Genomic DNA, 26,810 nt, shown 5'->3' with positions numbered 1-26,810 from the left:
ATCATTATTATCATTATTATTAGCAACGATAAAATGGTTTTCTCCCATCTGATGAGGTATAACTCATACTGAGTCATACTGGGGACAGTAGCTTTGAGCAGAGAAGTATATGGTGTTCGTCGCATATTTTTTTTTCTTCCTTCTTGATATTTATGCTTCCTGTATACCATTGCTTCGGAATGGTTTTCTGTTTGATGGGAAACAAAGATACGGATAGAAGATTGGACACCCACGCCATGGGCAGAGCCTGATCCATGCCACCATACTGTTATTGTCTTGTCCAAAGCTCTGTGCCCCGCAGTTTAACTAAAGAAACAGAGCTAAGCTCAGTTCACATCTGAATAGAGCATATAATGCAATCCTTAATCGATTCTGTTGGTTTCCACCAATTCATGATGTGCATTTTGTAGGGTTGATCTGACTTGTGCAAATTGTCCAGCTGCTTAAAGGACAAATGGCATTTTTTTAGCAAAACAATGAATACAATCCCAGTTCTTAATGTTGGATATTATAAATAAAATATCACTGAATTTGATTCTACTTCTTCCGATCAGTTGGTTGTATAATGTTTGAATGTATGTATATTTCCTGAATTCATCTTCTGTGAAGCGATTCCTTTGTTGCTAAGCTGGATCCGGTCTCCTTGCTGTTCTGTTTCGGTTGCTTATTATTTTCTTAAAGCTTTCGGCAAAGCTAGCACCTTATCTTAATATCACTTGGCTCACCTCACAGCATGACACTTTCGCATCATCATCTTCATCTTCATCTTCTCCCCTGATCAGTCAGGAAGGCAGTATAATGCAAAGGAAGCATGGAGGAGGAGTGAATCAATGATAGTGTAAGGAGGTCAGCGGAACACTGTAATTCTTAATGAATAAGCTAAAAACTCCTCTCTGACTAAGCCAATGCATTGTCGCAGCCACAGCTGTTCGCCTTCATTAAGGAGCTGTTGTTTTTTTGATTAGCCGTTTTTAATGGCGGGTTACCGGAACTTGAATGGCAAGCTAGCAAACAAGCTATTTGCCATTTCAATTAAACAAAGGCTGGAAACCTATTTTGGGTGAATCTTTAATTTGATTTTGAGCAATTTCCTCTTCAGCAAAACTCCAGTTATTTGCATTGTTCAACAGAGAGTCTGCGTGGCTTTTAGATGGCAGTGATTATTTGGTGCACGCTAAAGGGTAACAATGTTGCTTTTATTTGTTTCCCCAATAAATATTGGTAAGAATGTGCTTCAGGAAGTCCAGCTATAGGCATTCGGACATACCCCTCTCCAATTTGCCGTTGTTTTATACACTAGCGATGCCTATGCACTCTCTTGGTGGTCCACAGCAACCCAACTGGCTTCTTCTCCAGCCTCGAGTCCTTGGCAGCTTCCTAGGTAAGCTGTGTGGTGGGGCTGGCCTTGGACGCCATACTTTTACCCCTACATAGGATGAACTTCATAATACATACAGCCAGGTCTGGTCAAGTGAGTTTAGGTGATTTCCGCTCAACCAACTTGCCTGTCCATAATGAAAGGGCCAACCCTTGTTGACTTCTCTTGTAGGAAGGAATATGATGACCCTGCATAATGTGTAAATCAGTGAAATGTCATTCACGGATAATTTGCTGATTTAATTGTGCATTATGCAGAGTTTTCATTGGTTACGTGTGCTCCAAATGATTTAGTAGCAAATCAAAGATGCAACAATGTTTTTTTGTCTTGCGAAAGGAAGAGGCAAAGGTTCGCTGTGTACATATTGGAATGAAAGTCTTTAAGAAGGATGGCAGTAATTGTACTGTACATTTTTGTAAATTATACACTAATGAGCTTTTTACAGCGCAAGTGATCCTTGCCAATTTGCGCTTAAGTTAATAACAGAAATAATTACTGAAGTCAAGCAACTGAAAGAAAACTGATAGAACATCTCCTTTCTGAACACGCATTTTGTAAATATGACTAACTTATCTTGGCTGAATTAAAACACGTGAATGTATTTTTACATTTGAATATCGTTAGAAGAACAGTGATGTCTGTGTAGTTTAAAAATAGTTAACAAACAAAAGTGGTCATTTATAGTAAAAACAGAGGTTGCATTATAAAATTCAATACATGCCTTATACGGACAAGGTGTTTTTTTTTAGCAAAGAAGAATATACAGGGATATAATTTATTATACGGAAAGAATCAGTAATAACTTGTTGATCCAGGGAGAAATCAGCATTTTGGAGATGGGAAGGAATTTTTCACCATTTTGACCATTGGGGATTCAGCCTTCTGCCTTTCAACCTAAATTCAATTGAAATTTATCTGCATTGATTCAAAATTATTGCATTTTACACAGTCTATCTTAAACTAAACTAGACTGTAGAAAACATGGTGTGAATGTTAGTTTGTATATTTTTTAGAGACGTGAAAGCATTCATCCTAATGGATTTCTTTGTTTCAGTTATGACAGTGAAGGTCGCCTCACCAATGTAACTTTCCCAACGGGAGTTGTTAAAAATCTCCACGGAGAAATGGACAAGGCCATTACAGTAGATATAGAGTCATCAAGTCGAGAGGAAGACGTCAGCATTACTTCCAACCTATCTTCTATTGATTCCTTTTACACAATGGTCCAAGGTAACTACTTACAGTATTTCAGCATACATCGGGCACCAACAAGAGCACAACATAGATACATTTTCAATGGCATAAATGGAAAATATACATTTAATGCAGTGAATAAATCATCATCCCAGGAAACGACTCCAACGGAAATTACTTTTTATATATATATATATATATATATATATATATATATATATATATATAATATACATACACACAGACAGTGTATATATACTGTATGTACACACACAGGCATACATGGAAAGTTTCCAAAATGAATCCTGTTTGCTGAAATATTGCACCTTGTTGACTCTCATTATGATATAATTTGTCTGACCCACATTTATCTACTGCACAATAATGGCGGTGAGTCAGAAAATAAAGAAAAGTTTACAGAGGAAGTTTGTCAATATATTAAGCTAAACAGAATTAAAGCATTTTGAGAGATAGGAAGACAGAAAATATACAACAGAAACATTTAATCTTTCCGCCGCTGCCAAGGGGCTTTCTAAATGTTAACAGAGTCTGCAGCATCTGTAGAATTTAGGAAGCCTAGTCAGAGCATTTAACTGGGCTTTTAATTAGTTTCTACTTGTGAGTTCCCTTTAAAATGAAATATGGTTTGGAAATGTTATAAACAAGTTGTTTTCAACCTTCCGTATAGAAAATATTACTTCTTGCATAGTCTCTTCAGCTGGATCCACTCACAGAGTCTAGAATTCAGAAATGTCGATGCTCCAGAGTTTTTGTACTGTTCTCAGTCTGACTGATAAAAACATACGTTCAATTGATTTAAGAAGCTCCAGGCCTCAAACCTATGCTGCTGAATGATAAATAGAGCACAGTCTGCAGGGGTAATGACATCTTCAAAATAATAACCCTCTGTAGCAGCTTCTCATTTGGTACTCTTGCTGAGCACTGTGAACTGTGGCTTGCACGACGCAGTGGAGATGCCTTTGGCCATGACTTGGGCAGAACGTTCATAATCCACACAGCATGAGTGATATGTTCATTATAGTAATATACGGATACTGTAAAGGAAAGTTTTATTCCACATCGGTCTAAAACACCCAAACCCAATACGTTACATGTTCCATCCATCGAGTGTAATTGCGCCTCTGATATGCAACTTTCCTTCACTTTCATACACACCACTTACTATATTCCGTAATTTGTTTTGTTTACCAGATCAGTTAAGAAACAGCTATCAAGTTGGGTATGACGGTTCTATAAGAATTATCTACGGCAATGGAATGGACTCTCACTTCCAAACAGAGCCGCACATTCTAGCAGGACCTGCCAATCCAACAGTGGCAAAAAGAAACATGACCCTTCCAGGGGACAATGGCCACAACCTCGTAGAGTGGAGATTCCGGAAAGAGCAAGCTCAGGGAAAGGTCAACGTGTTTGGTCGGAAGCTCAGGGTAAGGAACAGTCTTTACTGTAACAAAGGGCGATGTTTGCGGTTCATATTATTTTGGCTTGCCTTGCTTGGTGGAATGGGCTGAGTGCAATTTGTAATGCCTACATGCATAATGTAATTCGACCAACATTTTTTTGGTTTATTTACACTGAAAATTGTAGCACCTTTCCCTGCAATACTGGTTACACAAAGCAGTGTATAGTAGATCTTGGAAGATATATATTAAATGACATGATCTGAAGATCTTGCGTTGGTTTATTTAAATGACCCTTATCAATCAGCACTTTATGAATTTTGATCCATAATCTTTACATCTGAAGAAGATTTATGGTTTAATTTTTTATATGGTTTGCCAATGGATCAATAGAGATGCTGAAAAATTTACAATACAAATCCCGGCTGCGCTATTTACAGGCCTTTCAAAACACGCCGGGGTGCTGTATCTAGGGGAAGAGCAGCTGTATAGATTTTCAGACTCTGCCGACCTTGGAAAAGCGATTCAGCCACTAATCCTGTGAAAAATAAATAGCACGTACATCCCACACTTTATTAGTAGGCGTCCATTCAAAGAGAAAATAAATTGCCTATACATTTAATTCCAAACCCAAATATTTGAGCAATATCAGTGCATCAATATTGTGTGACAGAGTTGTTTTTTATTATCCAGCATTATCGATGGTAATATTATTTGGTTCCATCAGATGCTACTGCTGATGTAGCACCGTCAACTCTGCAAGATCTTTAGTGTACATTATAGTTAACTCTCTACTACTCGGGTACCACTAGTATATAAATATTTAACATTAGTCGTGTTTCTCTTTCTTTACTATCATTGCATCTTTTCCCTTTCCTTTATTCCCTGTTTTTTAAATTTTCTTTCTTTCTTTCTTTCTTTCTTTCTTTCTTTCTTTCTTTCTTTCTTTCTTTCTTTCTTTCTTTCTGACCTGGTTCCAAAGATCTCAGATTAGACAAGGTTATAGAAATGCCAGACTGTCTCTATGTTTAATGAAGCCTTTTCAAACAACAGTTAGTCTAATGCCTTACAGTTATACCAAGTAGTTGCGAAATTCATTTACCGGCAAAGCAAATCAATCATCATAAATGCTTTCTAAACAAAAAGCTGATACTTTGAGAAGTTATTAACTGACCTTTTTTTCTGGAACTGTCTGATTTATCAAACTTTCCTGTTTTGTCATAAAAGGTAAACGGCAGAAACCTTCTCTCCGTCGACTATGATCGAACCACAAAGACAGAAAAGATCTACGATGATCACAGGAAGTTCCTCCTGAGGATTGTTTACGATTCCTCCGGGCACCCTACCCTTTGGTTCCCAAGCAGTAAGCTAATGGCCGTAAATGTCACCTACTCATCTACTGGCCAAGTCGCCGGAATTCAACGTGGCACCACCAGTGAGAAGGTAGATTACGACGGACAGGGACGGATTGTGTCCAGGATGTTCTCTGATGGAAAAAGTTGGAGCTACACATACCTAGAAAAGGTGAGCTGCCGACTAAACAAGGCGTATGAAATAATTTGATTTATAATCATCGTTGGCAGCTTGTCATTAGAGATACAGATGAAACTCGATTAACTAATTACCAGCTCCCTTGTACTAAGCTCAGCTGTTTCTTCTTACCCTTCCTCCTGATGCTGACAGCTTCAGGAGTAAAATTGTGCAAATTAGGTGAAGATTGGGGACTGCTAGTAAAAAAAAAAAAAAAAAGGCTTTTTGGAAGCTGGCATGTCCAAGGAACCTTACCATTTTCTGCCATCTTGATCTAACAAAGACTTTGAATTGACTTGAATTGAAGATTCCCCATTTTTTTTAAGGAGTCATGATAAATAACAATGTTAACTCTGGCCACATCTGTATATTTTGTTAAGTATCTTCTTTCAGTTCTCTAGTTAATCGACGTGTCTGCTGGAAAGATGCAGTACACTATTGAATATTGCTAATCGCGGCTTTTAGATTATTTGTTAGGGCGGCATTCGACAACGAGTCCTGGCAAATAAATGCATGAAGAAGCGAAACTATAGTTTAATTCTCTGCAAAGAGCTCTATGGGAGCAGCACAAAGGCTTTTATGAGCACGACGTTGACACTTAGTGCAGTTAAATAAAAATCCAAACTCACTTATGTACTTGTGTGTTTGTATGTATACGTTATTAAACTTTTACTTCATGCATAGTTTATGCCATGATTTTATAACACTCAAAGCAATTTCCCATTGTTCTTGGTTTATATATTGAAATCATACAGTGTTGTTCTTGAAGGGTTGCATTTCTGTTTCAAAGCAGCAAAACCATGCTTGGCTAAGTAGAAAGAAATAAAATCAAAGTATCCCCATTTGCCAGCCTAACAGTGTTTGACTTTAAGTAGACTTTTGCAAAGCCATTTAGGGAATATTACTCCTAAGGTGGCAAAAGAGTAAACAACAAACAGCCATAGAAAGTACAGGTCACCCCGTACAGCATTGTGTTAGGTTACCAGGGTATTAACTCTGTATACAAACATTAGCATACCGAGTTTATGTCCTCAGGATTCCAGAATCTGCAATCTGTCACAACTCAACATAATTCACCATGCTGAGAAGAGGCAGATGATTAAAATCCCATTCTGTGCCAAAGTTAGGGGGGAACCATCAATGCTAAAACTGGTTGGTAGGAGTGAACTTGGTAATCAAGTCCAAATGGAATTAAAATGCAGCTGAATCAAGTCAATTGGTATCTCACTGATTATATCAAAGATCACAAAGATACGCTTAAATGCTCCGCGATTGTACGAACAGAGGGAAAATGTCTATGACTCGGCCTCCTGTCAGCATGAAAAGGCATTTTCAACTTTTAGAAAGCAGCTGCGGCCGGCTTCTGGTCAGGCTGTTCTGGTGTTCGCTTTGCACGTGGCACTCTTTGTGGTCCTGCGGGGGGGGTGTAGGATGGAGCAGGCTTAAAAAAAAACAAATGTACACGAACGTGACTCATTATACATCTAACATTATACTTTTACAAAAAAAAAAACAAATGTCGGCACTGCACAAGTGGCTTATTCCATAACATATTGACAAGAAAAGGCTTACTGTGGGTATCCTTGGATAGCCGTATCACCTTTATCACAGTATATGTAGTTAGAATTAGCTTCTAATTAAAGAGTCACCGCACAGCCTGTATGCTGTTGAAATATTGGCACTCCGTTCAACATCACTTCTGCCTCAGTTATCACATATGACTCGCCCATAACCATTGACAATCTGCTTCTTGGCTGTTTGTACTTGACAAAAGAATGGCACAATCAAAGCAACCAACACATTATAAATCTCTCGCTGCTAATTGCAGGAAATGACACTATAAAGCATCCACTAAATTAAGCACTGAATTGCAAATAACACGCAGGGTCAAGAACGATTCAATTAAAAGGAAAAAAAAAAAATTGCGAGTGAAAAGCTAAATGATACTTTGTAGAGAATCAGTCTTTATTATTCCGTGTGTTTGTATTATTAATCATTGAGATTATATATTTTGTTTCTCTTTTAGACCATGGTCTTACTCCTTCACAGTCAGCGTCAGTATATTTTTGAATATGATTTATTGGACCGGCTGTCTGCTGTCACAATGCCTAGTGTTGCCAGACACACCATGCAGACGATACGTTCCATTGGCTATTACCGAAACATATATAATCCCCCAGAAAGCAATGCTTCCGTCATAATGGATTACAACGAAGAAGGGCAACTACTGCAAACAGCTTTTCTAGGGACCGGTCGCCGGGTTCTGTTTAAATACAGGCGCCAAACCAAAGTCTCTGAAATACTGTACGATAGCACAAGGGTTAGTTTTACTTACGACGAGACTGCGGGTGTCCTGAAAACCGTGAACCTCCAAAGCGATGGATTCCTCTGCACAATTCGCTATCGTCAGATTGGCCCCTTGATTGATCGTCAGATATTCCGTTTTAACGAGGATGGCATGGTAAATGCAAGATTTGACTACAGCTATGATAATAGCTTCAGGGTTACCAGCATGCAGGGGGTGATCAACGAAACTCCACTTCCTATTGAGCTGTATCAGTTTGATGATATATCTGGGAAAGTAGACCAGTTTGGAAAGTTTGGTGTCATATACTATGACATTAATCAAATCATCTCTACGGCTGTAATGACTTACACAAAACATTTTGATGCTCACGGTCGAATCAAGGAGATCCAGTATGAAATCCTGAGGTCTCTGATGTATTGGATAACGATACAGTATGACAACATGGGGAGAGTGACAAAACGGGAAATTAAAATCGGGCCCTTCGCAAATACTACCAAATATGCTTATGAGTATGATGTAGATGGACAACTCCTGACAGTTTATCTAAATGAGAAAATGACGTGGCGCTACAACTATGACATGAATGGGAACCTTCATTTATTGAACCCTGGCAACAGCGCAAGATTAACTCCGCTCCGTTACGACTTGAGAGACAGGATAACAAGGCTAGGGGATGTTCAGTACCGGCTTGATGAAGATGGATTCCTTCGGCAAAGAGGAACGGAGGTTTTTGAATACAGCTCCAAGGGTCTTCTCACCAGAGTTTACAGCAAAGGTAGTGGCTGGACCGTAATCTATCGTTATGATGGACTCGGCCGCCGGATATCGAGTAAAACTAGCCTCGGGAAGCATCTGCAGTTTTTCTATGCAGATCTTAACTATCCATCAAGGATAACTCACGTCTATAATCATTCAAGTTCTGAGATTACCTGTTTGTATTATGACCTCCAGGGTCACCTTTTTGCCTTGGAGGTAAGCAGCGGGGAAGAATTTTATATCGCCTCGGACAACACCGGGACACCCCTTGCAGTGTTCAGTAGCAAAGGACTTATGCTTAAACAAATCCAGTATACTGCCTACGGAGAGATCTATTTTGACTCTAATCCTGACTTCCAGCTTGTAATAGGGTTTCATGGAGGGTTATATGATCCGCTCACTAAACTCATACACTTCGGACAAAGAGACTATGATATACTAGCTGGACGTTGGACTACCCCTGATATTGATATATGGAAAAGGATTGGCAAAGACCCGGCACCTTTTAATCTATACATGTTCAAGAACAACAACCCTGTCAGTAAAATCCATGACATAAAGGACTACATCACAGGTAATAAAGTCTGCATGTTATGATTTTCAAGGTTGTACGAGACTCAGACCTTTAGTCGCACACACATGCACACCCACATGAAGAACGTTCTATCAGGTATATATGTTCATATTTATCATTTAGAAAATGTAAAATTACAAAAACAACTTCCTATCGTAGCTAACCTAGCGAAAATGCATTAACAGTATGCCATCGTAATTATTCCCAACATTTGAATATGAGCGCCCGTCGACGCCAGTGAAGTCATAACAAACCTGGCTTTTCGGGGTTCAGTTATTTTGGATATCCGAGCTTCTCCCATGACTAATAAGTCTGCCATTCCTTTCATACTAATCATCCTGGCTAGATGACATTTGGATGTTTAAACGTAACCCCTTAGACAGGTTGCCCCGGGCAACAGTTTAAATGATATACGAGGGTTCTCTCCTAGATTTCCAGGGAACCGATGAAATGTGTCTGTGGCTAATTGTCTGAAAAGTTAAATATAAATTTGCTGTTGTGATCTACCTGCTTCCATAATGTTATTAACCTCCTCCCAGCGCTGGCTCCGAGTTACCACGAGCTTATCATCATATTAGTAACTAAATGTTTGAATTGTTCCAAATGCTGTAATGATCTGATTATAAACTGACTCCTGTTGTGTGATAATACTGGCAAACGGCACCATATTTATAATGCGGAATATGGAGACAACGGGAGATTTATCGCTACAGTTCTTTTTTTAGCTGGATGGGACTGCGCATATGATGAGTTTTAGAAGACCTGCTTTAACATGCGCTAGAGCCAATTTACATAATGATTGCGATTTCCTGATGAGCTCGTGGAAAGAAAGGGTCTTATCTAAAAGACTTGTGTACATCATTCTTTGGGATAAGCCCCCAAGCCCCATGAATAATAGATTAGTTACTAAAGTTTAATGGACTTTACATTGGGGTTTGTTCAGTTCTGCTGGGCATGGCCATTTCTGTACCCCCAGAAAAGGTCATTTAATAAAATGCTATGTAAACAGGGACTCTCTCCTGAAATTTTACTTATCTTCAGAACTAAGCCTTAAGCACCTGAGCCCACACTTGTCCCCGGTCTATACGAAATAATAATTTGTATTAAGAGCAGCGTAAAAGTCGATTGTTTGGTCAGAACAAAATGTGTATGTGTGTTTTCCAAATGGCGAGTTTGTATAATGTGGCAGGGGGGCTATAATACACTCCCATCTAATTAGTGATTTACCGTGGGGGATTTCCCCCCTTCATATGAAAAACAGCACGTTTCTACATCTGGCGAGGAAGCCTAAACTCTTAAGCTGTTAATTGTTCAACCATTAATGTTAAATGAAGGGTGCATTTGAAAACACACACATCTATTTTTCCCTATTTTTCTTCCTTTAACTCTTGTACTTGGCGGCCCCCAAGGGTTCTTGCTGTAGAAGTTGGCCCTTAATGTAATATTTTATTATTAACATACACCTGGTTTATATTTTGCACCAAATTGGGTTTGTGAGCTCCATAAATGCTTGTAATATTCAATAACGTGTTCCAAGACACGATCATTTAGGTCTAAAACAGGGTCTGTGCATGGAGACGGACTGCTCAGCACGTGTTTCCATGGGAAGGAGGGGGTTAGGAATTAGCGTTGCACCGCTGTTCTGTTCCTATGCGCCTGTCTGCCTTCAGTGTTCTCATATAAATGATGTTTTCTTGTTGTAGATGTTAACAGCTGGCTGGTGACTTTCGGATTCCACCTACACAATGCCATTCCTGGGTTTCGCATCCCTAAATTTGATTTATCCGAACCTTCCTACGAGCTTTTGAAGAGTCAGCAGTGGGATGATGTGCCAGTAAGTGCTGCTTGTTTTCCTGTTTATTCCCAGTTTGGGTACACAAAGAGTAGGCGTCAGTTGTGATGCACAAACTTTGATACAAATATCTATTTCAAGTTAAGCTTAGGCATTTTCAGATGTAGATTAGTTACCGGGGCTAAAACTTAATGTTAGGGGCCCTCCTCAACTGCTACCCCCCTCTCCATTTACCTTTTGCATGGATGGAGGGTAGGTGGTTCCAAAGGTCCAAAACTGCCCATACCTCTCTGTGTATATGGACATAAGGCATTGGGCTATAGTATCATTATTTGGCACTCTGACCGGTTAGAAGCAGGAACGCAGTGATCTGTCCCTTGTTGAAGAACAGATTTGCCCCAAATGTGTTCCCAGAAAATAACAAAATAACATGCCTGGGAAAATAGATCCATGTACCATGTAACAGAAACACCATAGTCATCAGCAGCTATGACCCGTTATCTGCATCAGATGTGCAGATACTTGATGAACAAGAGATTACAGAATTGGGGCAAATAACCCAGTAACCCTGTTTTTTCCCCCTGGCCTCTTTCTAAAAGGCAAAGAATTTACCCCAAAACTAGAAAATAAAACCTTCTTGAAAATCCTTTAATGTGTAAAGGAAACTCTAAAAATGGATTTTTGTTTTCCCAAGGGTTCCACCGAGACACAGAGACTATGTGAGCTGGGACAAGTAATGAAATCACATAGGCTGTGTACAAAACTGACATTCTTACATTTGGTTTGCGATGTTCAAAATAGCGCAAATCGCCCAGTGTGTAATTGAAAGCCAGTCATGCCGACAAACAAACGCCCAGAGTGTCCATTAAAAAGATTTATTTTACTCTGATCACTTGGAAAGAGAGAGAAAAAAATCAGAGTAAAGGAACAACTGCGAGAGAGAAGATGTATACTAGTTTATATCTTGTTTAAGGATGAACGCATTTTCAGTAATAAAGATAAATAAGAAAAGATATTTAAAACATTTTTCCCTGGTCATAGAAAAGGGGTCAGAGCAGAGCGTTAAATCTGCATTCTTCACGCATGAAATGTTAATCATGAAATGAGTCGGCGATGCAGGAAGATACAAATTTCTAAATCCTCCAAACACGTTGTATACTGTCTAGTTGTATAGCGGCTGCGTTTTGTCGATATCCTAGCACTTGCACAGAGCTTGCTGAGAGCCGCATGTGACATCTCCAACTGATTTTCCTTATTCACACCTTTCCGTGGATTTGTGATTAAAGAACACAACAAGATGCCGGATAACTAGCTCGTAATGGTTGGCAAATGTGATGCATATGTAACCGGGCGATATCCTTTCCTCAGACTCCACTCCCTGAGAAATACCAAGATCCCAGGCTGGCACCTTGTGTGCAACCTGTTCTGTGTCGCTTGGTGGCTGCCCACTACAAAATATATTGCCCTCTCCCCTTCTGGTATTAGATTTTAGATGTTGAAGACGTCTCTTTGGGTTTCTTGCATTTTGGTTATATTTATTAACACAAAAACAGGCAGATTGGACCAGGCCTTTCAATGACGTCTTACACAAAATGGTCTTCTTCATCACGAAAATACATAAAAATACATCTCTGTTTCTGGAGTTCCGGGAAAGTCTGCTTTCATTGAGCTGACATAGAAAAGTCATATTTCTTATGTCACGTTTTCAATGCTAGCCCAACAAATGGAATCATCAGCCCCTAAAGCCTCGATCTCCGCCACTGTGCAGATCTGCTCTGTTTGCAAGTAAATCAGATACATGCTGCTCTAACTGTCCCGATAAACAATGCAAAGTCAGAAAGGTAATTTAAACCTTCAAAGGCCCTGAAAAGAGTAATTCAGTCATTTGGACAGTGTTTCTTGCTCCTTTCATGTACGGCGTGACACTTACAATACAGTGATATTATAGACATCCATAATCAAGGTTTCATTTGTGTTCATACAAGGTACATGCATTATGCATACATAATAGCTTTAAAGAGACCTCATTAAATGTACTCATCTTATTATACCCTGGTACATTGTAGCAGAATTACTCTTCCAAGAACACAGCGATCCATCCGTAAACATATTTACACACATTCCTAGGGCATTTGTGTGTCATTTTTACAGCTAAATGTAACAAAATTGCATGCCGGGTTCTATAAAAGGAAAAGCCCGGTGGGCAAAAGAGGTGGATTTCATTCCACTTGCTTGAAAAATGAAAAATCAGAGTTAGATTTAATTGCAAGTTTGTAAATGACAGTCAGCTTAATTGGCAAGCAGCTACATGTATTATGTGTTAATGACTATGAGTAGAGTGACAGTTGGGCTTTTCATTAGCTTCAGGCTACTGGTACCATTGAGAGAGAACTATCCATCAAACTTTGACAATAAAACCAATGTGCTCAATTTCCCCGGGAACAATGCATTCATCTGAACGTGTCTTTAAAAAAAAAAAATACTGACATGACCCTGATGAAGAGCGCTGCGGATCTGCGCATACAAACGCCTAAACAGCGCAGGCTTGCCATAATTCTCTATTTTCGTGTGATGACATCATCACAGATGCATCATAACTGATCACACTTGTCCATTTTAATTTAAGACAAGGTGCTTACCAACTTTCCAGCTCCTGAAACTTTTCTTCTTTAACGTAGGGTGTTAGACTAACAAAGACTTTCGGTAGACCCCCTAATTCCTGGGTCTGCAAGGTTTTTCTCCTCGTTTCTTGATTAGGGATACTGAATTTGAATATGCCCTGGTCACATCTCATCTATTGCTGAGGACAAAGCATAGGAGATTAACAAGAAGTTAATAATGACTTGTGTCTAGCCCACTGCTATACCCGGGACATGTGAGGTCACATCAGGAGTATAAATATCATTTGAAATTGTTCGTACGGGACGCTTTATTATACTGATATAGTGAATTACTTGCCGGTTCTCTTCGGAATCCACACTTAGGCTAAAGTATGGCTCCACACATTTCTCGAGTAGCTCTTTTAAAATGATTTATGATGCTGATCGAAGGTATTACAATTTAAAATATTCATACAGAATGAAACCTTTGCACTATGGTAAATAAATGAGGTGAGGGATGCATGGAAAAGTGCAGTAGAGTTTGTTTGCAGCATTTTAAATGTGTAATCACTCAAAGTTATGGACCATAAATGCAGCTTTGTTTCTGTCAAGATGACATCCAATAGGCAAGTAAAATATAGGAATGTGTCTAGTTGTAGGGACTATAAAAATGTGTATAAAACACCACAATATCCATACTTTACTGGCTTATCCGATTTGTTTTAAATGAAGGATTTGCCGTATTAGTAATTTATTTTTTTCTTCTCTTTTTAGCCAATATCTGGAGTCCAACAACAAGTGGCACGACAGGCTAAAGCTTTCCTGTCCCTGGGGAAAATGCCAGAGATCCAGATATACAGACACAAGTCCTTTGGGGAGAAGTCGTGGCTGTGGTTTGCGACGGTGAAATCTCTGATCGGTAAGGGGGTGATGCTGGCTGTTAATCAAGGCAAAGTCATCACCAACGCGCTGAACATTGCAAACGAGGACTGCATCAAAGTCGCGGCGGTGCTCAACAACGCGTTTTACCTGGAGAACTTACACTTTACCATCGAGGGGAGAGACACGCATTACTTCATCAAAGCCACCACACCGGAGAGCGACCTTGGAACCTTAAGACTGACGAGCGGACGCAAAACCTTAGAAAACGGTATCAACGTGACAGTTTCCCAATCGACTACGGTAGTGAACGGAAGAACTCGCAGGTTCGCAGACGTTGAAATGCAGTACGGCGCCCTGGCCCTTCATGTACGTTACGGCATGACGCTCGATGAGGAGAAGGCGCGTATCCTGGAGCAAGCGAGACAAAGGGCTCTCTCCCATTCCTGGGCCAGGGAACAACAGAGGGTGAGAGACGGCGAAGAAGGCGCCAGGCTGTGGACTGAAGGAGAAAAGGGACAGCTGTTGAGTGCTGGAAAAGTACAAGGATATGATGGGTACTATGTACTCTCCGTGGAGCAATACCCCGAGCTGGCGGACAGCTCTAACAATATACAGTTTCTCAGACAAAGCGAAATAGGGAAAAGGTAACACACTGGCCTTGTAGAGGCTGCCAAAGAGACCCAACCCATATGCTTCCTCTACCAGGGAGAAAAACTGTTTGCTGCATTGCTATTTGAGCCTAAACGTCACGTTTGCTCAGACATTCTTTCTGTAGCACAATCTCTGTTGGACTCTGCGAAGAGAGAGCCTTCCCGAGGAGCGACCACGCAGTCCGAAGCTCCTCCACCCATTTGTTTTTATGAATGACCTTAACAGGTGATCTGCTTTAAGAAAATATGTTTACATATGCATATCACTGCACTTGGACTGGAAGTGGAAAGCCTATAGATTTTGCAGTAGGCTCGTATAAATGTTTAACCAAGCACTGTATTTAAATTGATTGGTACAGTGCTGCTGATGATGATGATTATTACTGAATTGTTGACCTTTGCTTAACAAGAGTAGTTTCTGGATTCTCTCTCTCTCTTTCTCTCTGCATAGGATGTGGTATATATCATTGTTCATTTTGAAACGTGGAGCAAAATTACTGTTTATAGACAACTCAACCGCTTTTACCGTGCTGCATTACGAAAGAACATTGGCACAAGTGAGTTATACAGCCGTGCGACTTTAATAACAGAATTTACAATGCTAACATGGTCCGCCTTGAGAAAAACAAAAAGTGAAAAAAAAAACTGTCGCAAGTAGAATTCTCATCAAGTTTCAGCAAAGGAATCTGTTTTTTTTTTGTAAATTATGTGAAACAAGTTGTTTATGGATTTTTATAGGAATTACAATTTACTGTACATCAAATATTAGTCTCAGAGGAGTTAATTTATGTAAAAGTGTTTCAGAAAGTTTATATATAAAATAAAATGATTAAAAAAAATGAATGTAAGAGCTTTTAATGGTTCCTTTTCTACTAATTGTTTTGTAGCGTTCTTAAAGGGAAATGTGCTACTGTCCTTAAAGGGGATCTATCATGAAAATGTATTTTGTGTCATGTACTTCTTCCGAAATGCATGGTAGTGGCATGTAGATGACTATTATGGAAAATACAATTCCAGAATTTATTCTCTCTCATGACTCTAGATTTTATTCCATTAATCCGAAAGCTTTTATTTTGATGATAGCCCTGACTCGGTTTAGTGCGTGGGTTACTTTGTGAGCAATACTATCATACCATGGATTGGTTTAGTTCTAGGTAAAATAAACTGTCAGAAAATATAATCTGGTGTTTGTGAAAAAAAAAAATATATACCGCAGACGTTTATATTGTTTTGCATCAAACATAATAATAGGTGTATTTTGATGATAGATTCCCTTTACTTTGAGGCGATTCCTAAGCTACTATATTGATAATTTTTGGCAAAGTTATTTGGAAGTCATTTTAGAAAATCTTATATTTATATTCTAAAGCCACGTGTGGATAGAGCTTTAAAACAAACCAGAAAATGAAATGTATATTTACAAATAAAACGTGCAGTAGGCCTTGTGATGTGTACTTTGCAGACAAGTGGTACGCAATAACCATTAATTACATTATAATTACATTATACGGTACCTCCTGTGTTCCTGGAGCAGTTTATAACCATTGATTTTTGAAACATGTCAATAATTACTTTGAGTATTTTTTTTTTATTATTATTATTATGTTGAAACCTAAAGGTAAAATGGAGGTTCAAATAAAAAAAACTTTTTATTAAAATAAAATTCAAACATAGTAGTAATACCTTTTGCTTTATTGTCCTAACAAAAATAGCCAGGTTGGTGTCTACCTGCTTAAAGCCACCCGCTGTCATCGGGAGCAGAAATCTGGAACGTCGCTGTACTTATATTCTGATAACCTGCAGGGTTTTTTTCTTTTCCTCCCCCTTAGGTGAAGATGAGCTGAGCGAGATACTGCATTTCATCCTTGTGCACAATTTGCAGGAATTAAAACACATGAAGGGTGATATATCTCCCGGAGCAAGGGTGTTAAATTCTAGTGTTAAGAGATTTGTCTCGGGGGTGGTTGAAACAAAGGGTACTGGATATACTATATAAATATATATGCCGGTATATATATATATATATATATATATATATATATATATATACAAAAATGTGTTCCAGACAGTTCTGTATATAAAATCCAACCCTATAGATCGTGTGATGCCATTACTAGATAATATCACCACTACGAGTGGATATTGCTTTTTTACAGCCTTTGTCAATAAGGCGGTTTGCAGGTTGCAATATAAAATAGTAATTAAGACGTCCGAATATAGACTTTCTAATGAAACGTCTGACTTTGCTCCAATGATTTATGTACACGTCTGTTTGTGAGTTTATGTGCCAGCTAAGCTTACAGAATGTGTTGGCAGGAAAAAAGTTTCCCCTTTGATCTCCAATTAGTGGAGTTCAAATGAATCCTGCAATTGCCTGATATATCATATGGAACTATTAAACATAGAAGCTATTATTCCACAGATTTACGCCTTGATGTTCCAGTTCTGTGCAGAATAATTCTTCCCCAATAAGTCCTGAGCGGTTGAAACTGGATTCGTTCTTGTTTTATATCCTTAATATCCTCTGATGCTTACATGAGATGCTATGACCAAAACAATAATGCTTAACTATAATGTTTAATATTTAGGATGTACAAAATGTAAACCAAAGCTGAATGACATACATGATTATGATAATGTTTCTAATACGAATTTATGGCTATACTATTGGCAGACAACAAGAGGAAACTTTACACATCCACCACATCTAGGGAGACTATGAACCGCCCGAAGGGCATTCATACGGACGGACACACACTCACACATTCTTTTTTTTATTTATTTCAAAAGCCCATGTACTAATATACATATTCATTCATGATAAGTTGATCAATCTAAAAGATAGTCCTCACCAAATTACTGCTGGTAACTATTCAAATGCCAAGACTCTGTAGCCTCACTATGGTCTCTTTGGCCATTTCAGCAGGATGAAGATCTCCAAACTTTAACTGGCCTGATGCAAAGGTAAGCGATTATACTGGGATAAACTGCTTAACGCAGGACTCCGTGTAAGGGGCAAATACCTAAACAATGAGCTGAGGTTTAACAAGTCATTGGCGTTAATACAATGGTATCAACTCTCTCATCTGATTGTAACTCCTCGTTCCTTACAACATATTTATACACCAAGTTTATTCACAAAACATTTCAGACACTTGCCAAGTGTGGAGTCCAATTTGCCCACAGAATAGAGATAAAACAGTATGTTTGAATGTAAAACGTGAGATAGGTATGTGGTCTCTTCTAGAAGGACGTTGCATCATGGTTACAATAGTTATTTACAGCCATGTCATTGGATTTCCAAATGTAAGTAGAATGATAATAAAAAAAAAAATGCAAACTCCCCCTATACCAACTTACTGATCCTTTATCTTGAAGTGGAGATGAACACTCTTAATCCAAAGTTAACGCATTGACGTCATAAAACTAAAGCGCTTCAAAGAAATTAAACTGCTGAAAACAATGTCTCTCCTTTATCGGAAGCAGATCATGCTATGTGGCAAAATCTATGACCGCAAACCCCATCATCCTTTTTCATGTATAGAGATGCTTATAACTTTAATAAAAGATGTAGTAAAAGTATCTAACAATGGGATATATTGCATTGAGAGCTGTATTAATCTCCTCTGAGTATCACAAAAAACTATAATACTTTAGCTCCAAATCAATATCTGAACATTTTTTAGTCAGGGCATAATATGATATGTTTGAAGCATCTGTAATAAATCCTAAATTAGACTAATGTGAGTGATATGTTTAATTAAAACCGGATCTTAAATTGGCACCTTTCTCATCAAACAGATGCATGTTTAAATATTGATTCTTAATGTCGGCTTTAACAGTAAGGTGAGAAGTAACTTATATTCTGTGAAGGTTAGTACAGAGACTGCTTGCTCGTTACCTTTGGATCTGTTGTCCGGGGAATATTGTATATATAAATATGTTACATTGCCTATATATAAGCATTATATTTAAGTGTGAAAACATAACAAAAATGTATACTTTCGCCAGGGATTGTATAAAAACAGCCGGTTACTGATACTGGAATGAAAGCAAAAACACTTCACAAAATATATAGTAAACAAAAAATGTAATCATGTAAACGGTATCGCCCTGGGCACACCAAACATATACATTGATGCTACAAAAATATTCTCATTATATATATATATATATATATACCCTAGCAAAGCACATGCATCCCAAGTGTCCCTTGATTGGAAGAAGGGCTGTAATTCCACGCAGTAACACAGGCAGCTGCCCCGGGCTCTGCAGCGTGAGGGATGAGCCTGAGCTGACTGGCAGCAATGTTCCTGCGTTCCTCTCCACTTCGAGAAGTAGATGTGACATCAGCGTGGAATGAGACCCCAACCCTGCTCCAGGCACCCGGAGTCCTAGGTGTAGCTCTTTTAGGAAGAATTGTCCCACGCCGTAAGGCATAAATGTCCCTTTTTTGGCCAATATGAAATGTTCGGAATTATGAAAGCATCATGGGCATTGTAATTCCACAATAAATCCCTCTTATCTAAGGCAGAGGTCTCTTAACATGTCAGGATTCAGTTGAAAGAACCAGTTGTCACTCAAAATGCAGTATGTGGTAAAATGTACAGATATTAGACAGATAAATGAGATTGGCCACAAGAGTCCATCTACTCGACATGCAAAAGCTTGAAAAAATGAAAAATGTGGCAGACATTCAAGCACATTCACCCAAAGCAAACATAAGCTTTTATTAACTCCTCAATGGAGTCATCTTCCAAGATGTCCTCCAAGAAGTGTAATTATTAACCCCTTATTAATATGGTTATTTGAAATGTGTTAATATTGGCATCACATTCCTCCCAACATCTGAAACAGTCTTAGGGTACTTTGCAACCTAGTGTTTAGGCATTTAGGAGAAGAATAATGCATTTCATTTAGACAATCTTAATTTATACACCCATCTTCTGCTGTTTCTGCTCTCATTATTGTGGCTTTTAGGGCTGTATATCACTGATACACTCATACAAACAAACATTCTCAGCTCCTAGAAGAGAGAGACATCGGGAGAGGAAAGAGAGACAGAATGATTTGGGTCCTAAAGAGGGACAGCTGGGTGCAATGGCTTCATATGTAAGCTCATTGGACACATTAGTTATGTTTTGTGATCTTACTTGGCTATATTTAAGAAAATCTAATGTGACTCATTTGTTTATCAAGAGATTTTGGCTGTATAGTCAATTCATCATTGGTTCTGCACGTGCCCCGCATTAGTCTGCCTCTTTAATTCTGCTGCAGAAAGAACAGACTTCCTCTGTTCTCAAGTATGTGGCCATGGTGCTTGTCCCCCTTTAAGGTTTCTTTCAACTTGTTTCATTACGAGGTATTTGCAAAAATGACGTTGTTAGTGCTTTTATGATCTAATGGAGCATGAACTCAGTTGTGGAAGAAGCCTTGTCTTCTTCAATCCCATGCTCCTTTGTTGTTGAGGAGCAATACACCAAGTCTCTTGAAAAGAAAAAGTGAGCGTTGTCTTTATATGTTATACAATCTTCTCGTATGTTTTTAATTTTATCCTCTTCTGCACAAAACACCACTAACTCACCCTAACTCCATGATAATCGCATTAAGTCTCAATACCAAAACAGGCCTAAGCCGTTTACATGTTCACGTGTTATGACATCATTTTTGTAAAGGCTAAGCTTTTCTTTCATGAAACTAAACACCTTCACTCCAAACATAACTATGCTGTTGTTTGTGCCAAACAATGTGATTATCGATCTTCATTCCTTCATCAATCACATCTTATAAAGCGACAGTACTTCCTAGCAGGGGCCTGAGCTAATTCAAGTGACATGGAAAGGTTTTACAGCCGGCAGAGTGATGTTTTCTTTAGAAGGATCTGACACCTCGCAAGCTTGCATCATCAGCTTTAACTCCATAATGCCCTATGGCTAGGTGGTGGGCCACTCTATGATAGGCTTCAAATAGCTTTTGGCAACATCATCTTATTTTTCTTGGATATCGTATCGTTCACAATAACTGTTTATGGAGTCTCGTCTTCGATTTGTAGCCAGGTAAACTGTTAGAAGTAATTTTTCAATTCCCCAAAGGTTCCTAATAAAAAGTATTTTTTGTGTTATAAAGAAAGTGGGAATAGATTACTTTTTGACACACACTATACTATAATAAACAAACTTCAATAGTTTTCACTTCCCCATCCGGATTTACCTAAACCAACTACAAATGATTTATTTGTATTTAATGATTTCTGCATCTTAACATAATCGGATATGCTGCAGAATCATGAGTTACAGCAACCAACATCTTAAAAATACAGGCTCTGATTAGATGGTAGCACCAAGCCCTCCCGTGAGTTTCTGGATCCATCAGGACAACACAACGCTGAATATTGTAAATGCGAAGATGCGGCAAGATTATAATTTCTTTTAAAGTTAAACTATTTTTAGCTTACGCTTTCAGTTTGTGCTGAACGCTACATCTAAAGCAATTTGACACCTGGTTTGCTAAGTGCTGCATATAGCAATATTGTAAGGCAAAAAACTGAACAAAGCAAATAGTATTATAAATTAATTATTTGACACAGTTTTGTCCAGTGTGCTTTGGAATGACGCAGATTAGCAAAGAATATGATTTTATAGTATTATAAAGTTCACAATACGCTGATCCTTAGTTTTTTATTTAAACATACTGTATCTGTCATTGTCACAGATGAGGGCTTTGTGCCCGGCTGAGACAGAGGGGAGAGTGTGGGAGTGACAGGGTTAACAACACCAGATTCTTGATTACCTGTTACAACCACCAAATTAACCCCTGAAATACCTTCTGCACTACGCCCCAGTATTACAACGACTAAGACTGAAGAAGAACAGATTGCATGTGCCTAAACCACTTTTGTCAGGGTCATCAACAGTAATAACACAATAATACCAGTATTACAATTTGAAAAGCAATACATGATAAAAAAGAGCAAAGGGTACTGAATGACTTGTTTCCACATTGGAGCAACATGTTGCTTGCACAATACCTAGGATCTCTCCAGGTTTGACTTGGAGTCTCTGGGTGAAGCCCTGCTTTCCTGGGTCTCTGAGTCCGTTTCTTCATTCTCTGAAGCATTTGGCTGCGCCTATACACTTTCCGTTTTTTGCTTACATCCCCTGCGGACTGCCTAGTCCCATCCAATTAAAGGATATCTAGGGCTAGCTGTGCCCCAACGTGAAGGTATTCCCCAGGTAGCCTACCATGGGAAGATCACAGTTATGACAATAAGGCAGTCTACATGTGTCTATATATTATTTAACAATACTGTTAATTACTTCTATACTACTTAAATTATTTCCATACTTGAATAACAACTATAACAGAGCTCCCTAAGAGTATGTGTGTGAATGAGTATTAAGTTTTTCTTTAAAATACTGCAGCCAAAGTTTAAGGATGAGTTCTTTGGCAGGAAGGTTTCCAACACACTGGCTTGAAATATGGCGCAACCATAAACGTAGGCTATAATGAAGCAAATGAGGTGTGATAATTGGCATGGCTCCTCTCAATATTAAATAGAGTGTGATGGGTGATTTGGTACAATCTGTGCTTTGTGGTGAATTTCAAGAAGTTTCCGAAGTAAAACCCAGCCATTCACACAAAGATAGAAAAATATGTCAATATCGGTTCATCTGCTTCCCAGCGGGAAAAATGATCTTTTCCTTTTTTTTGGTCAGTTCATACTGCCAACTTAGCAAATTGTAATTCTCAGTGTGAATGCCGGTGTCCTACTTTTCGCATTTAAGTTAAATGCATGGTGCTCCTTTTATTCATAAAGCCCGCTGCCAGTGAATTTGGAGCAGTGTCTTGTAACATACCCCCTGGCGTTAAAATAAAGATTCCTAATCAGAGATTCTGATTTAGATTAATTAGTTTGGCACTGCTAGACGGCCAACATCCTGTTTTGGCCTACTTTTACAATTAAACGTTGTGTACCTGGTGTAAAACAGCAAACAGAGACCACACAACGGGGGTTGCTCTGGTTTATAGGTGAAAAAAGCTCTCCTGGCAGGTTTAGCTTCCATGTGACATATTCATCTTGATAAAACATTGATTTATCAGGATCGGGGAAATCTGCCCAAAAATGTTACTGTTTAATAAACTAGACGTGTATATATATAATATTAAATCATTGCGTAAAGAGGAAGAATATCCGTCTGCATATTATATATTACTAGCGAGCTATATCTGTGCAGGGGCAGGGCCAGCTGTAAATAAGGAAAGGGATAGCCCCAGACAGGAGAAAGAAGAAACTGACCAGGAGATCCAAGGAAGCAGGGCTTTAGCTGGAGACTCAGTGTAAAACCCATAGAGTTCCCAGCCAGCTGATGAATACATCATCAGGAAAGGACAAAGCTCCATACTGGATGGATAAGCAATGGGTTGAAATCATTAATGACCAGACACAACATGCCTTTTTAATTGAAACAGCTTCCGTATCGCAATTATTACATTTCAGACAAATCTGATCAGTGAAAAAATGTACAACACCTATTGCTGTGTCCCCTGAAGTGCAGGAAATGACAGATCTAGCATTTGCCCCTCATACTGTGCTGATGTATCACAGAACATCAGAGTGGTGATAACCATGGGTGTACAACCTACATGACATGCTAGGAACAAACATCTGAAAACAAAGCACTTGTGGTCTATCAGCATGTGGTTAGCATAAAAGCGAGGAGACAGGCACAAGCCACAGGAAGATCATGGATTCAACAAGAGAGATATTTGGAACCATGAGTACATAGTATAAGTTATAAGCTACAACCATTAAGTTCAACAAAGGATACAGACAACTTGTAAAGGGGCTAAAAGATCAAGTAGGTTGAATGTAGACAAGAGATCTTTAAGAGATATTTGTGACTTTCAAAATCCATTCTCTTTTTTTATAGTCAAGTTGTCAATTTGTGTCTTCATAACTACATATCTAAAAGAATAGTTTTTGTATACGTTTGAGGGTTTGAACTAGAACACCAGGCAGCCAATGGGAGATAAGCAGGACAGAGATTCCACGTGCTCACATAATTACAAAAAAGATTAAATATGGGTTATTTATTCAGTTTTATCATTATTTTTATCTTTGATCTTATACCTTAAGTGGACATCATCATTACATATGAAGCAGTTTTCTTTGCATATAGATTCGGCTGGTGAAGCAAAACTGATGTATATATTAAATTCTGATTCACAACTCACCAAATCACTAAGTGTTATTGTAACAGTCTTCTACGGGTTTTCAAGGGTGGAAAGACAATTTATATGATGTATCGGAACATTTAACATTTGAGACAAATTGTTGACTTAGCTGGATTTCTACTAAAAATAGTAATTGCAATGGCAGAATTTGCATCTCATGGAAATCCAAAGTATAACAAAGAATTCATGTTCGTCTTTGAGAGAAAAAAAAACTTCTTATTCTACAAATATTCACCCGTTCCTGTGTTGGTTTTGGGCGAATATTTGTATATGTTCTTCGTATTCGTTTTTCTCTTTGTTTTCTAGCAAAGTTTAATACGGGGTTAACACTGTAACAGTTAGCAGCAGCTTTGCGCCAGGATTTTAAAGTCCGTAAGAGCGACTCTATTGGCCGCCGGCATCAACCAATGAAGGGCAGCTGCTTTTCATTTGTTGATGCCAGACAAGCCCCCTACCAACGACTAATAGAGTGTCTCTTATAGACTTTTAACTCCTGGTGCGATCCTACAGATTCCTGTTAACCCCTCCTATACTACCAAGACTTAAGATAGGCTAGAGGCAACGACTTGTGTGTGGAGAAGGGACCAGGGAGATTAGCTAGGAGATATTTACAAAGATGAACACAAAGAAACAAAGATGCATCTTCGTCTTCACTTACGTTTATCCACAGCCATATTTGTTTAATCGGTATTCAGTTTGAACAACAAAAGCTGAATATTCGTGTTCGTTTTCATGTTCTCCCGGATATGAAAGCACAAGTCTAGCATAACACATGCAAAGAAACAGGTGTCAGAAAAGACAAGATGGATATCTTCTGTATCCCTCTTTTGCAGATAAACATGGCTTGTCATTTCTTCTCCAAACATGCTTAAATACACTTAAAATGTATTAAAAATGTATTAGCTGCAATGATTGTAAACTTGCGAGAAGGGCTCTCTCCACCTAATTTATCGGTTTGTCTTAGTCTGTCAGTTCTCGTCTTGTCATACCCCTTGAATATATGTATTGTAATAAGCGCTGCGTAAATTGTTGCCGCTATATAAATAAAAGATAATAATAATAATAATGTATGGTTCAGAGCTGTTTTGGGGCAATTTCCTTTGATGGCTTTGATGCATTTAGAACCCAAACTGCTGCTGCTTAAAATGCCTACAATAATAAACATACACAGACATACTTACACATAGGCTCGCCCTAACGCCCGCTCACTCTGATACACTAAAATACCCACACACTCACTCTAACACCATGCACTTACACATACACAGGGATAGGCAAAGTGTCCGTACAAGAATCCCCCTGTCCGTGGCAAAGTTTGTGACGGTCCATAGAACATCATTAAATTGTCCACCACAGACTCCAGTAAAATTCCACCATGAGCAATGTTGGCGCCTACCACTGCACATACATACACACACTCTCCACAACACCATATGCTGACACACTCATTCTAATTCCATACACTAACACCGACCCACACACATGCTAACATCAAATACTAACACACATGCTCATACTAACCTCAATATGGTAAAACACACACACATTAAAACCATACAGTAACATATACACTAAGACCATTTACTCACATACACACATTGGTTAACACCATTCTTGAATGCTATAACTCAATACAGTAACACACATGCTAGAACATCGTACAGTCACTCATGCTAACACCTTACACTGACACACAAATGTTAACATCATAAATATACATACCGTATACCCACTATCCAGTATCATACACAAGCACACTCACTCTAATATACAGTACATATGCACACTCTCTTTTTGCTCTTACCCTCCCATCATCAGTGACGTTCATATTGCATTGTCTCCCTCTCTCTTACCTTTATCTTTAGTGCGGCTCACACTCTCAAGCTGCCCCGCTACTACAGCAAGGACATGTAACACGTGACTCCTCTGGGTGCATCTGCACCTGCCATAGTGTGACCCTGACATCAATTTGCAATAAAGCAACATCTGCAACTCAACTGCCAACTCCATTGGATAGACTTGCTTTTGTTATATCTAAATCTCAACTCAAAATTACAGTACATGATGTCTATTGATGTATTAGTTACAGGGCCGGCCCGACAATGGAGCCGAGTGGGGCAACCGCTCCAGGCGGCACCTTTGAAGGGGCGGCACTTTGCCGCCCCAAGCCCTTTTTTTTAAAGCGAAAGAGAGAGAAAGGGGCGCCGAGTGGTTTTCGCTTACCAAGCTGTCAGTACCCACTTGGCGCCCCTCTCTCTCTCCTCTGCGGTGAGTCTCCCTGTTCGGTCTCGGTGCCGGCTTGTAATGCTGAGTGCCGGAAGATTTCCGGCGCTCAGCATTACAAGCCGGCACCGAGACCGAACAGGGAGACTCACCGCAGGACTGCTGAAAGGTAAGTACAAGGGGGAGGGGAGGGTAGATAATGGGGGGGGGCAGCAGGGACGGAGGGAGAGGAAGGGTAGATAAGGGGGGGGCATTTTAAAATTCGCCC

At 39.0% G+C, this 26,810-nt stretch overlaps 1 protein-coding gene across 1 annotated transcript in view; it reads left to right on the top strand.

Moving 5' to 3' along the window:
* TENM3 (teneurin transmembrane protein 3) overlaps positions 1-16,765 on the top strand; it is a 195,935-nt gene extending 179,170 nt beyond the window's left edge. Inside the window, exons 25-30 of the mRNA XM_053459514.1 lie at positions 2,433-2,608; positions 3,785-4,020; positions 5,221-5,517; positions 7,550-9,161; positions 10,865-10,995; positions 14,328-16,765. Of these exons, the coding sequence (XP_053315489.1) occupies positions 2,433-2,608; positions 3,785-4,020; positions 5,221-5,517; positions 7,550-9,161; positions 10,865-10,995; positions 14,328-15,083 (3,208 nt within the window). The 3' untranslated portion in view covers positions 15,084-16,765. The remainder of the gene's footprint in view (positions 1-2,432; positions 2,609-3,784; positions 4,021-5,220; positions 5,518-7,549; positions 9,162-10,864; positions 10,996-14,327) is intronic.
* The last annotated feature ends 10,045 nt before the right edge of the window (positions 16,766-26,810 follow it).

The sequence above is a fragment of the Spea bombifrons genome, chromosome 1, assembly GCF_027358695.1.
Source record: "Spea bombifrons isolate aSpeBom1 chromosome 1, aSpeBom1.2.pri, whole genome shotgun sequence".
Lineage (NCBI taxonomy): Eukaryota > Metazoa > Chordata > Amphibia > Anura > Pelobatidae > Spea > Spea bombifrons.
This window is presented reverse-complemented; position numbering and strand designations above follow the sequence as displayed.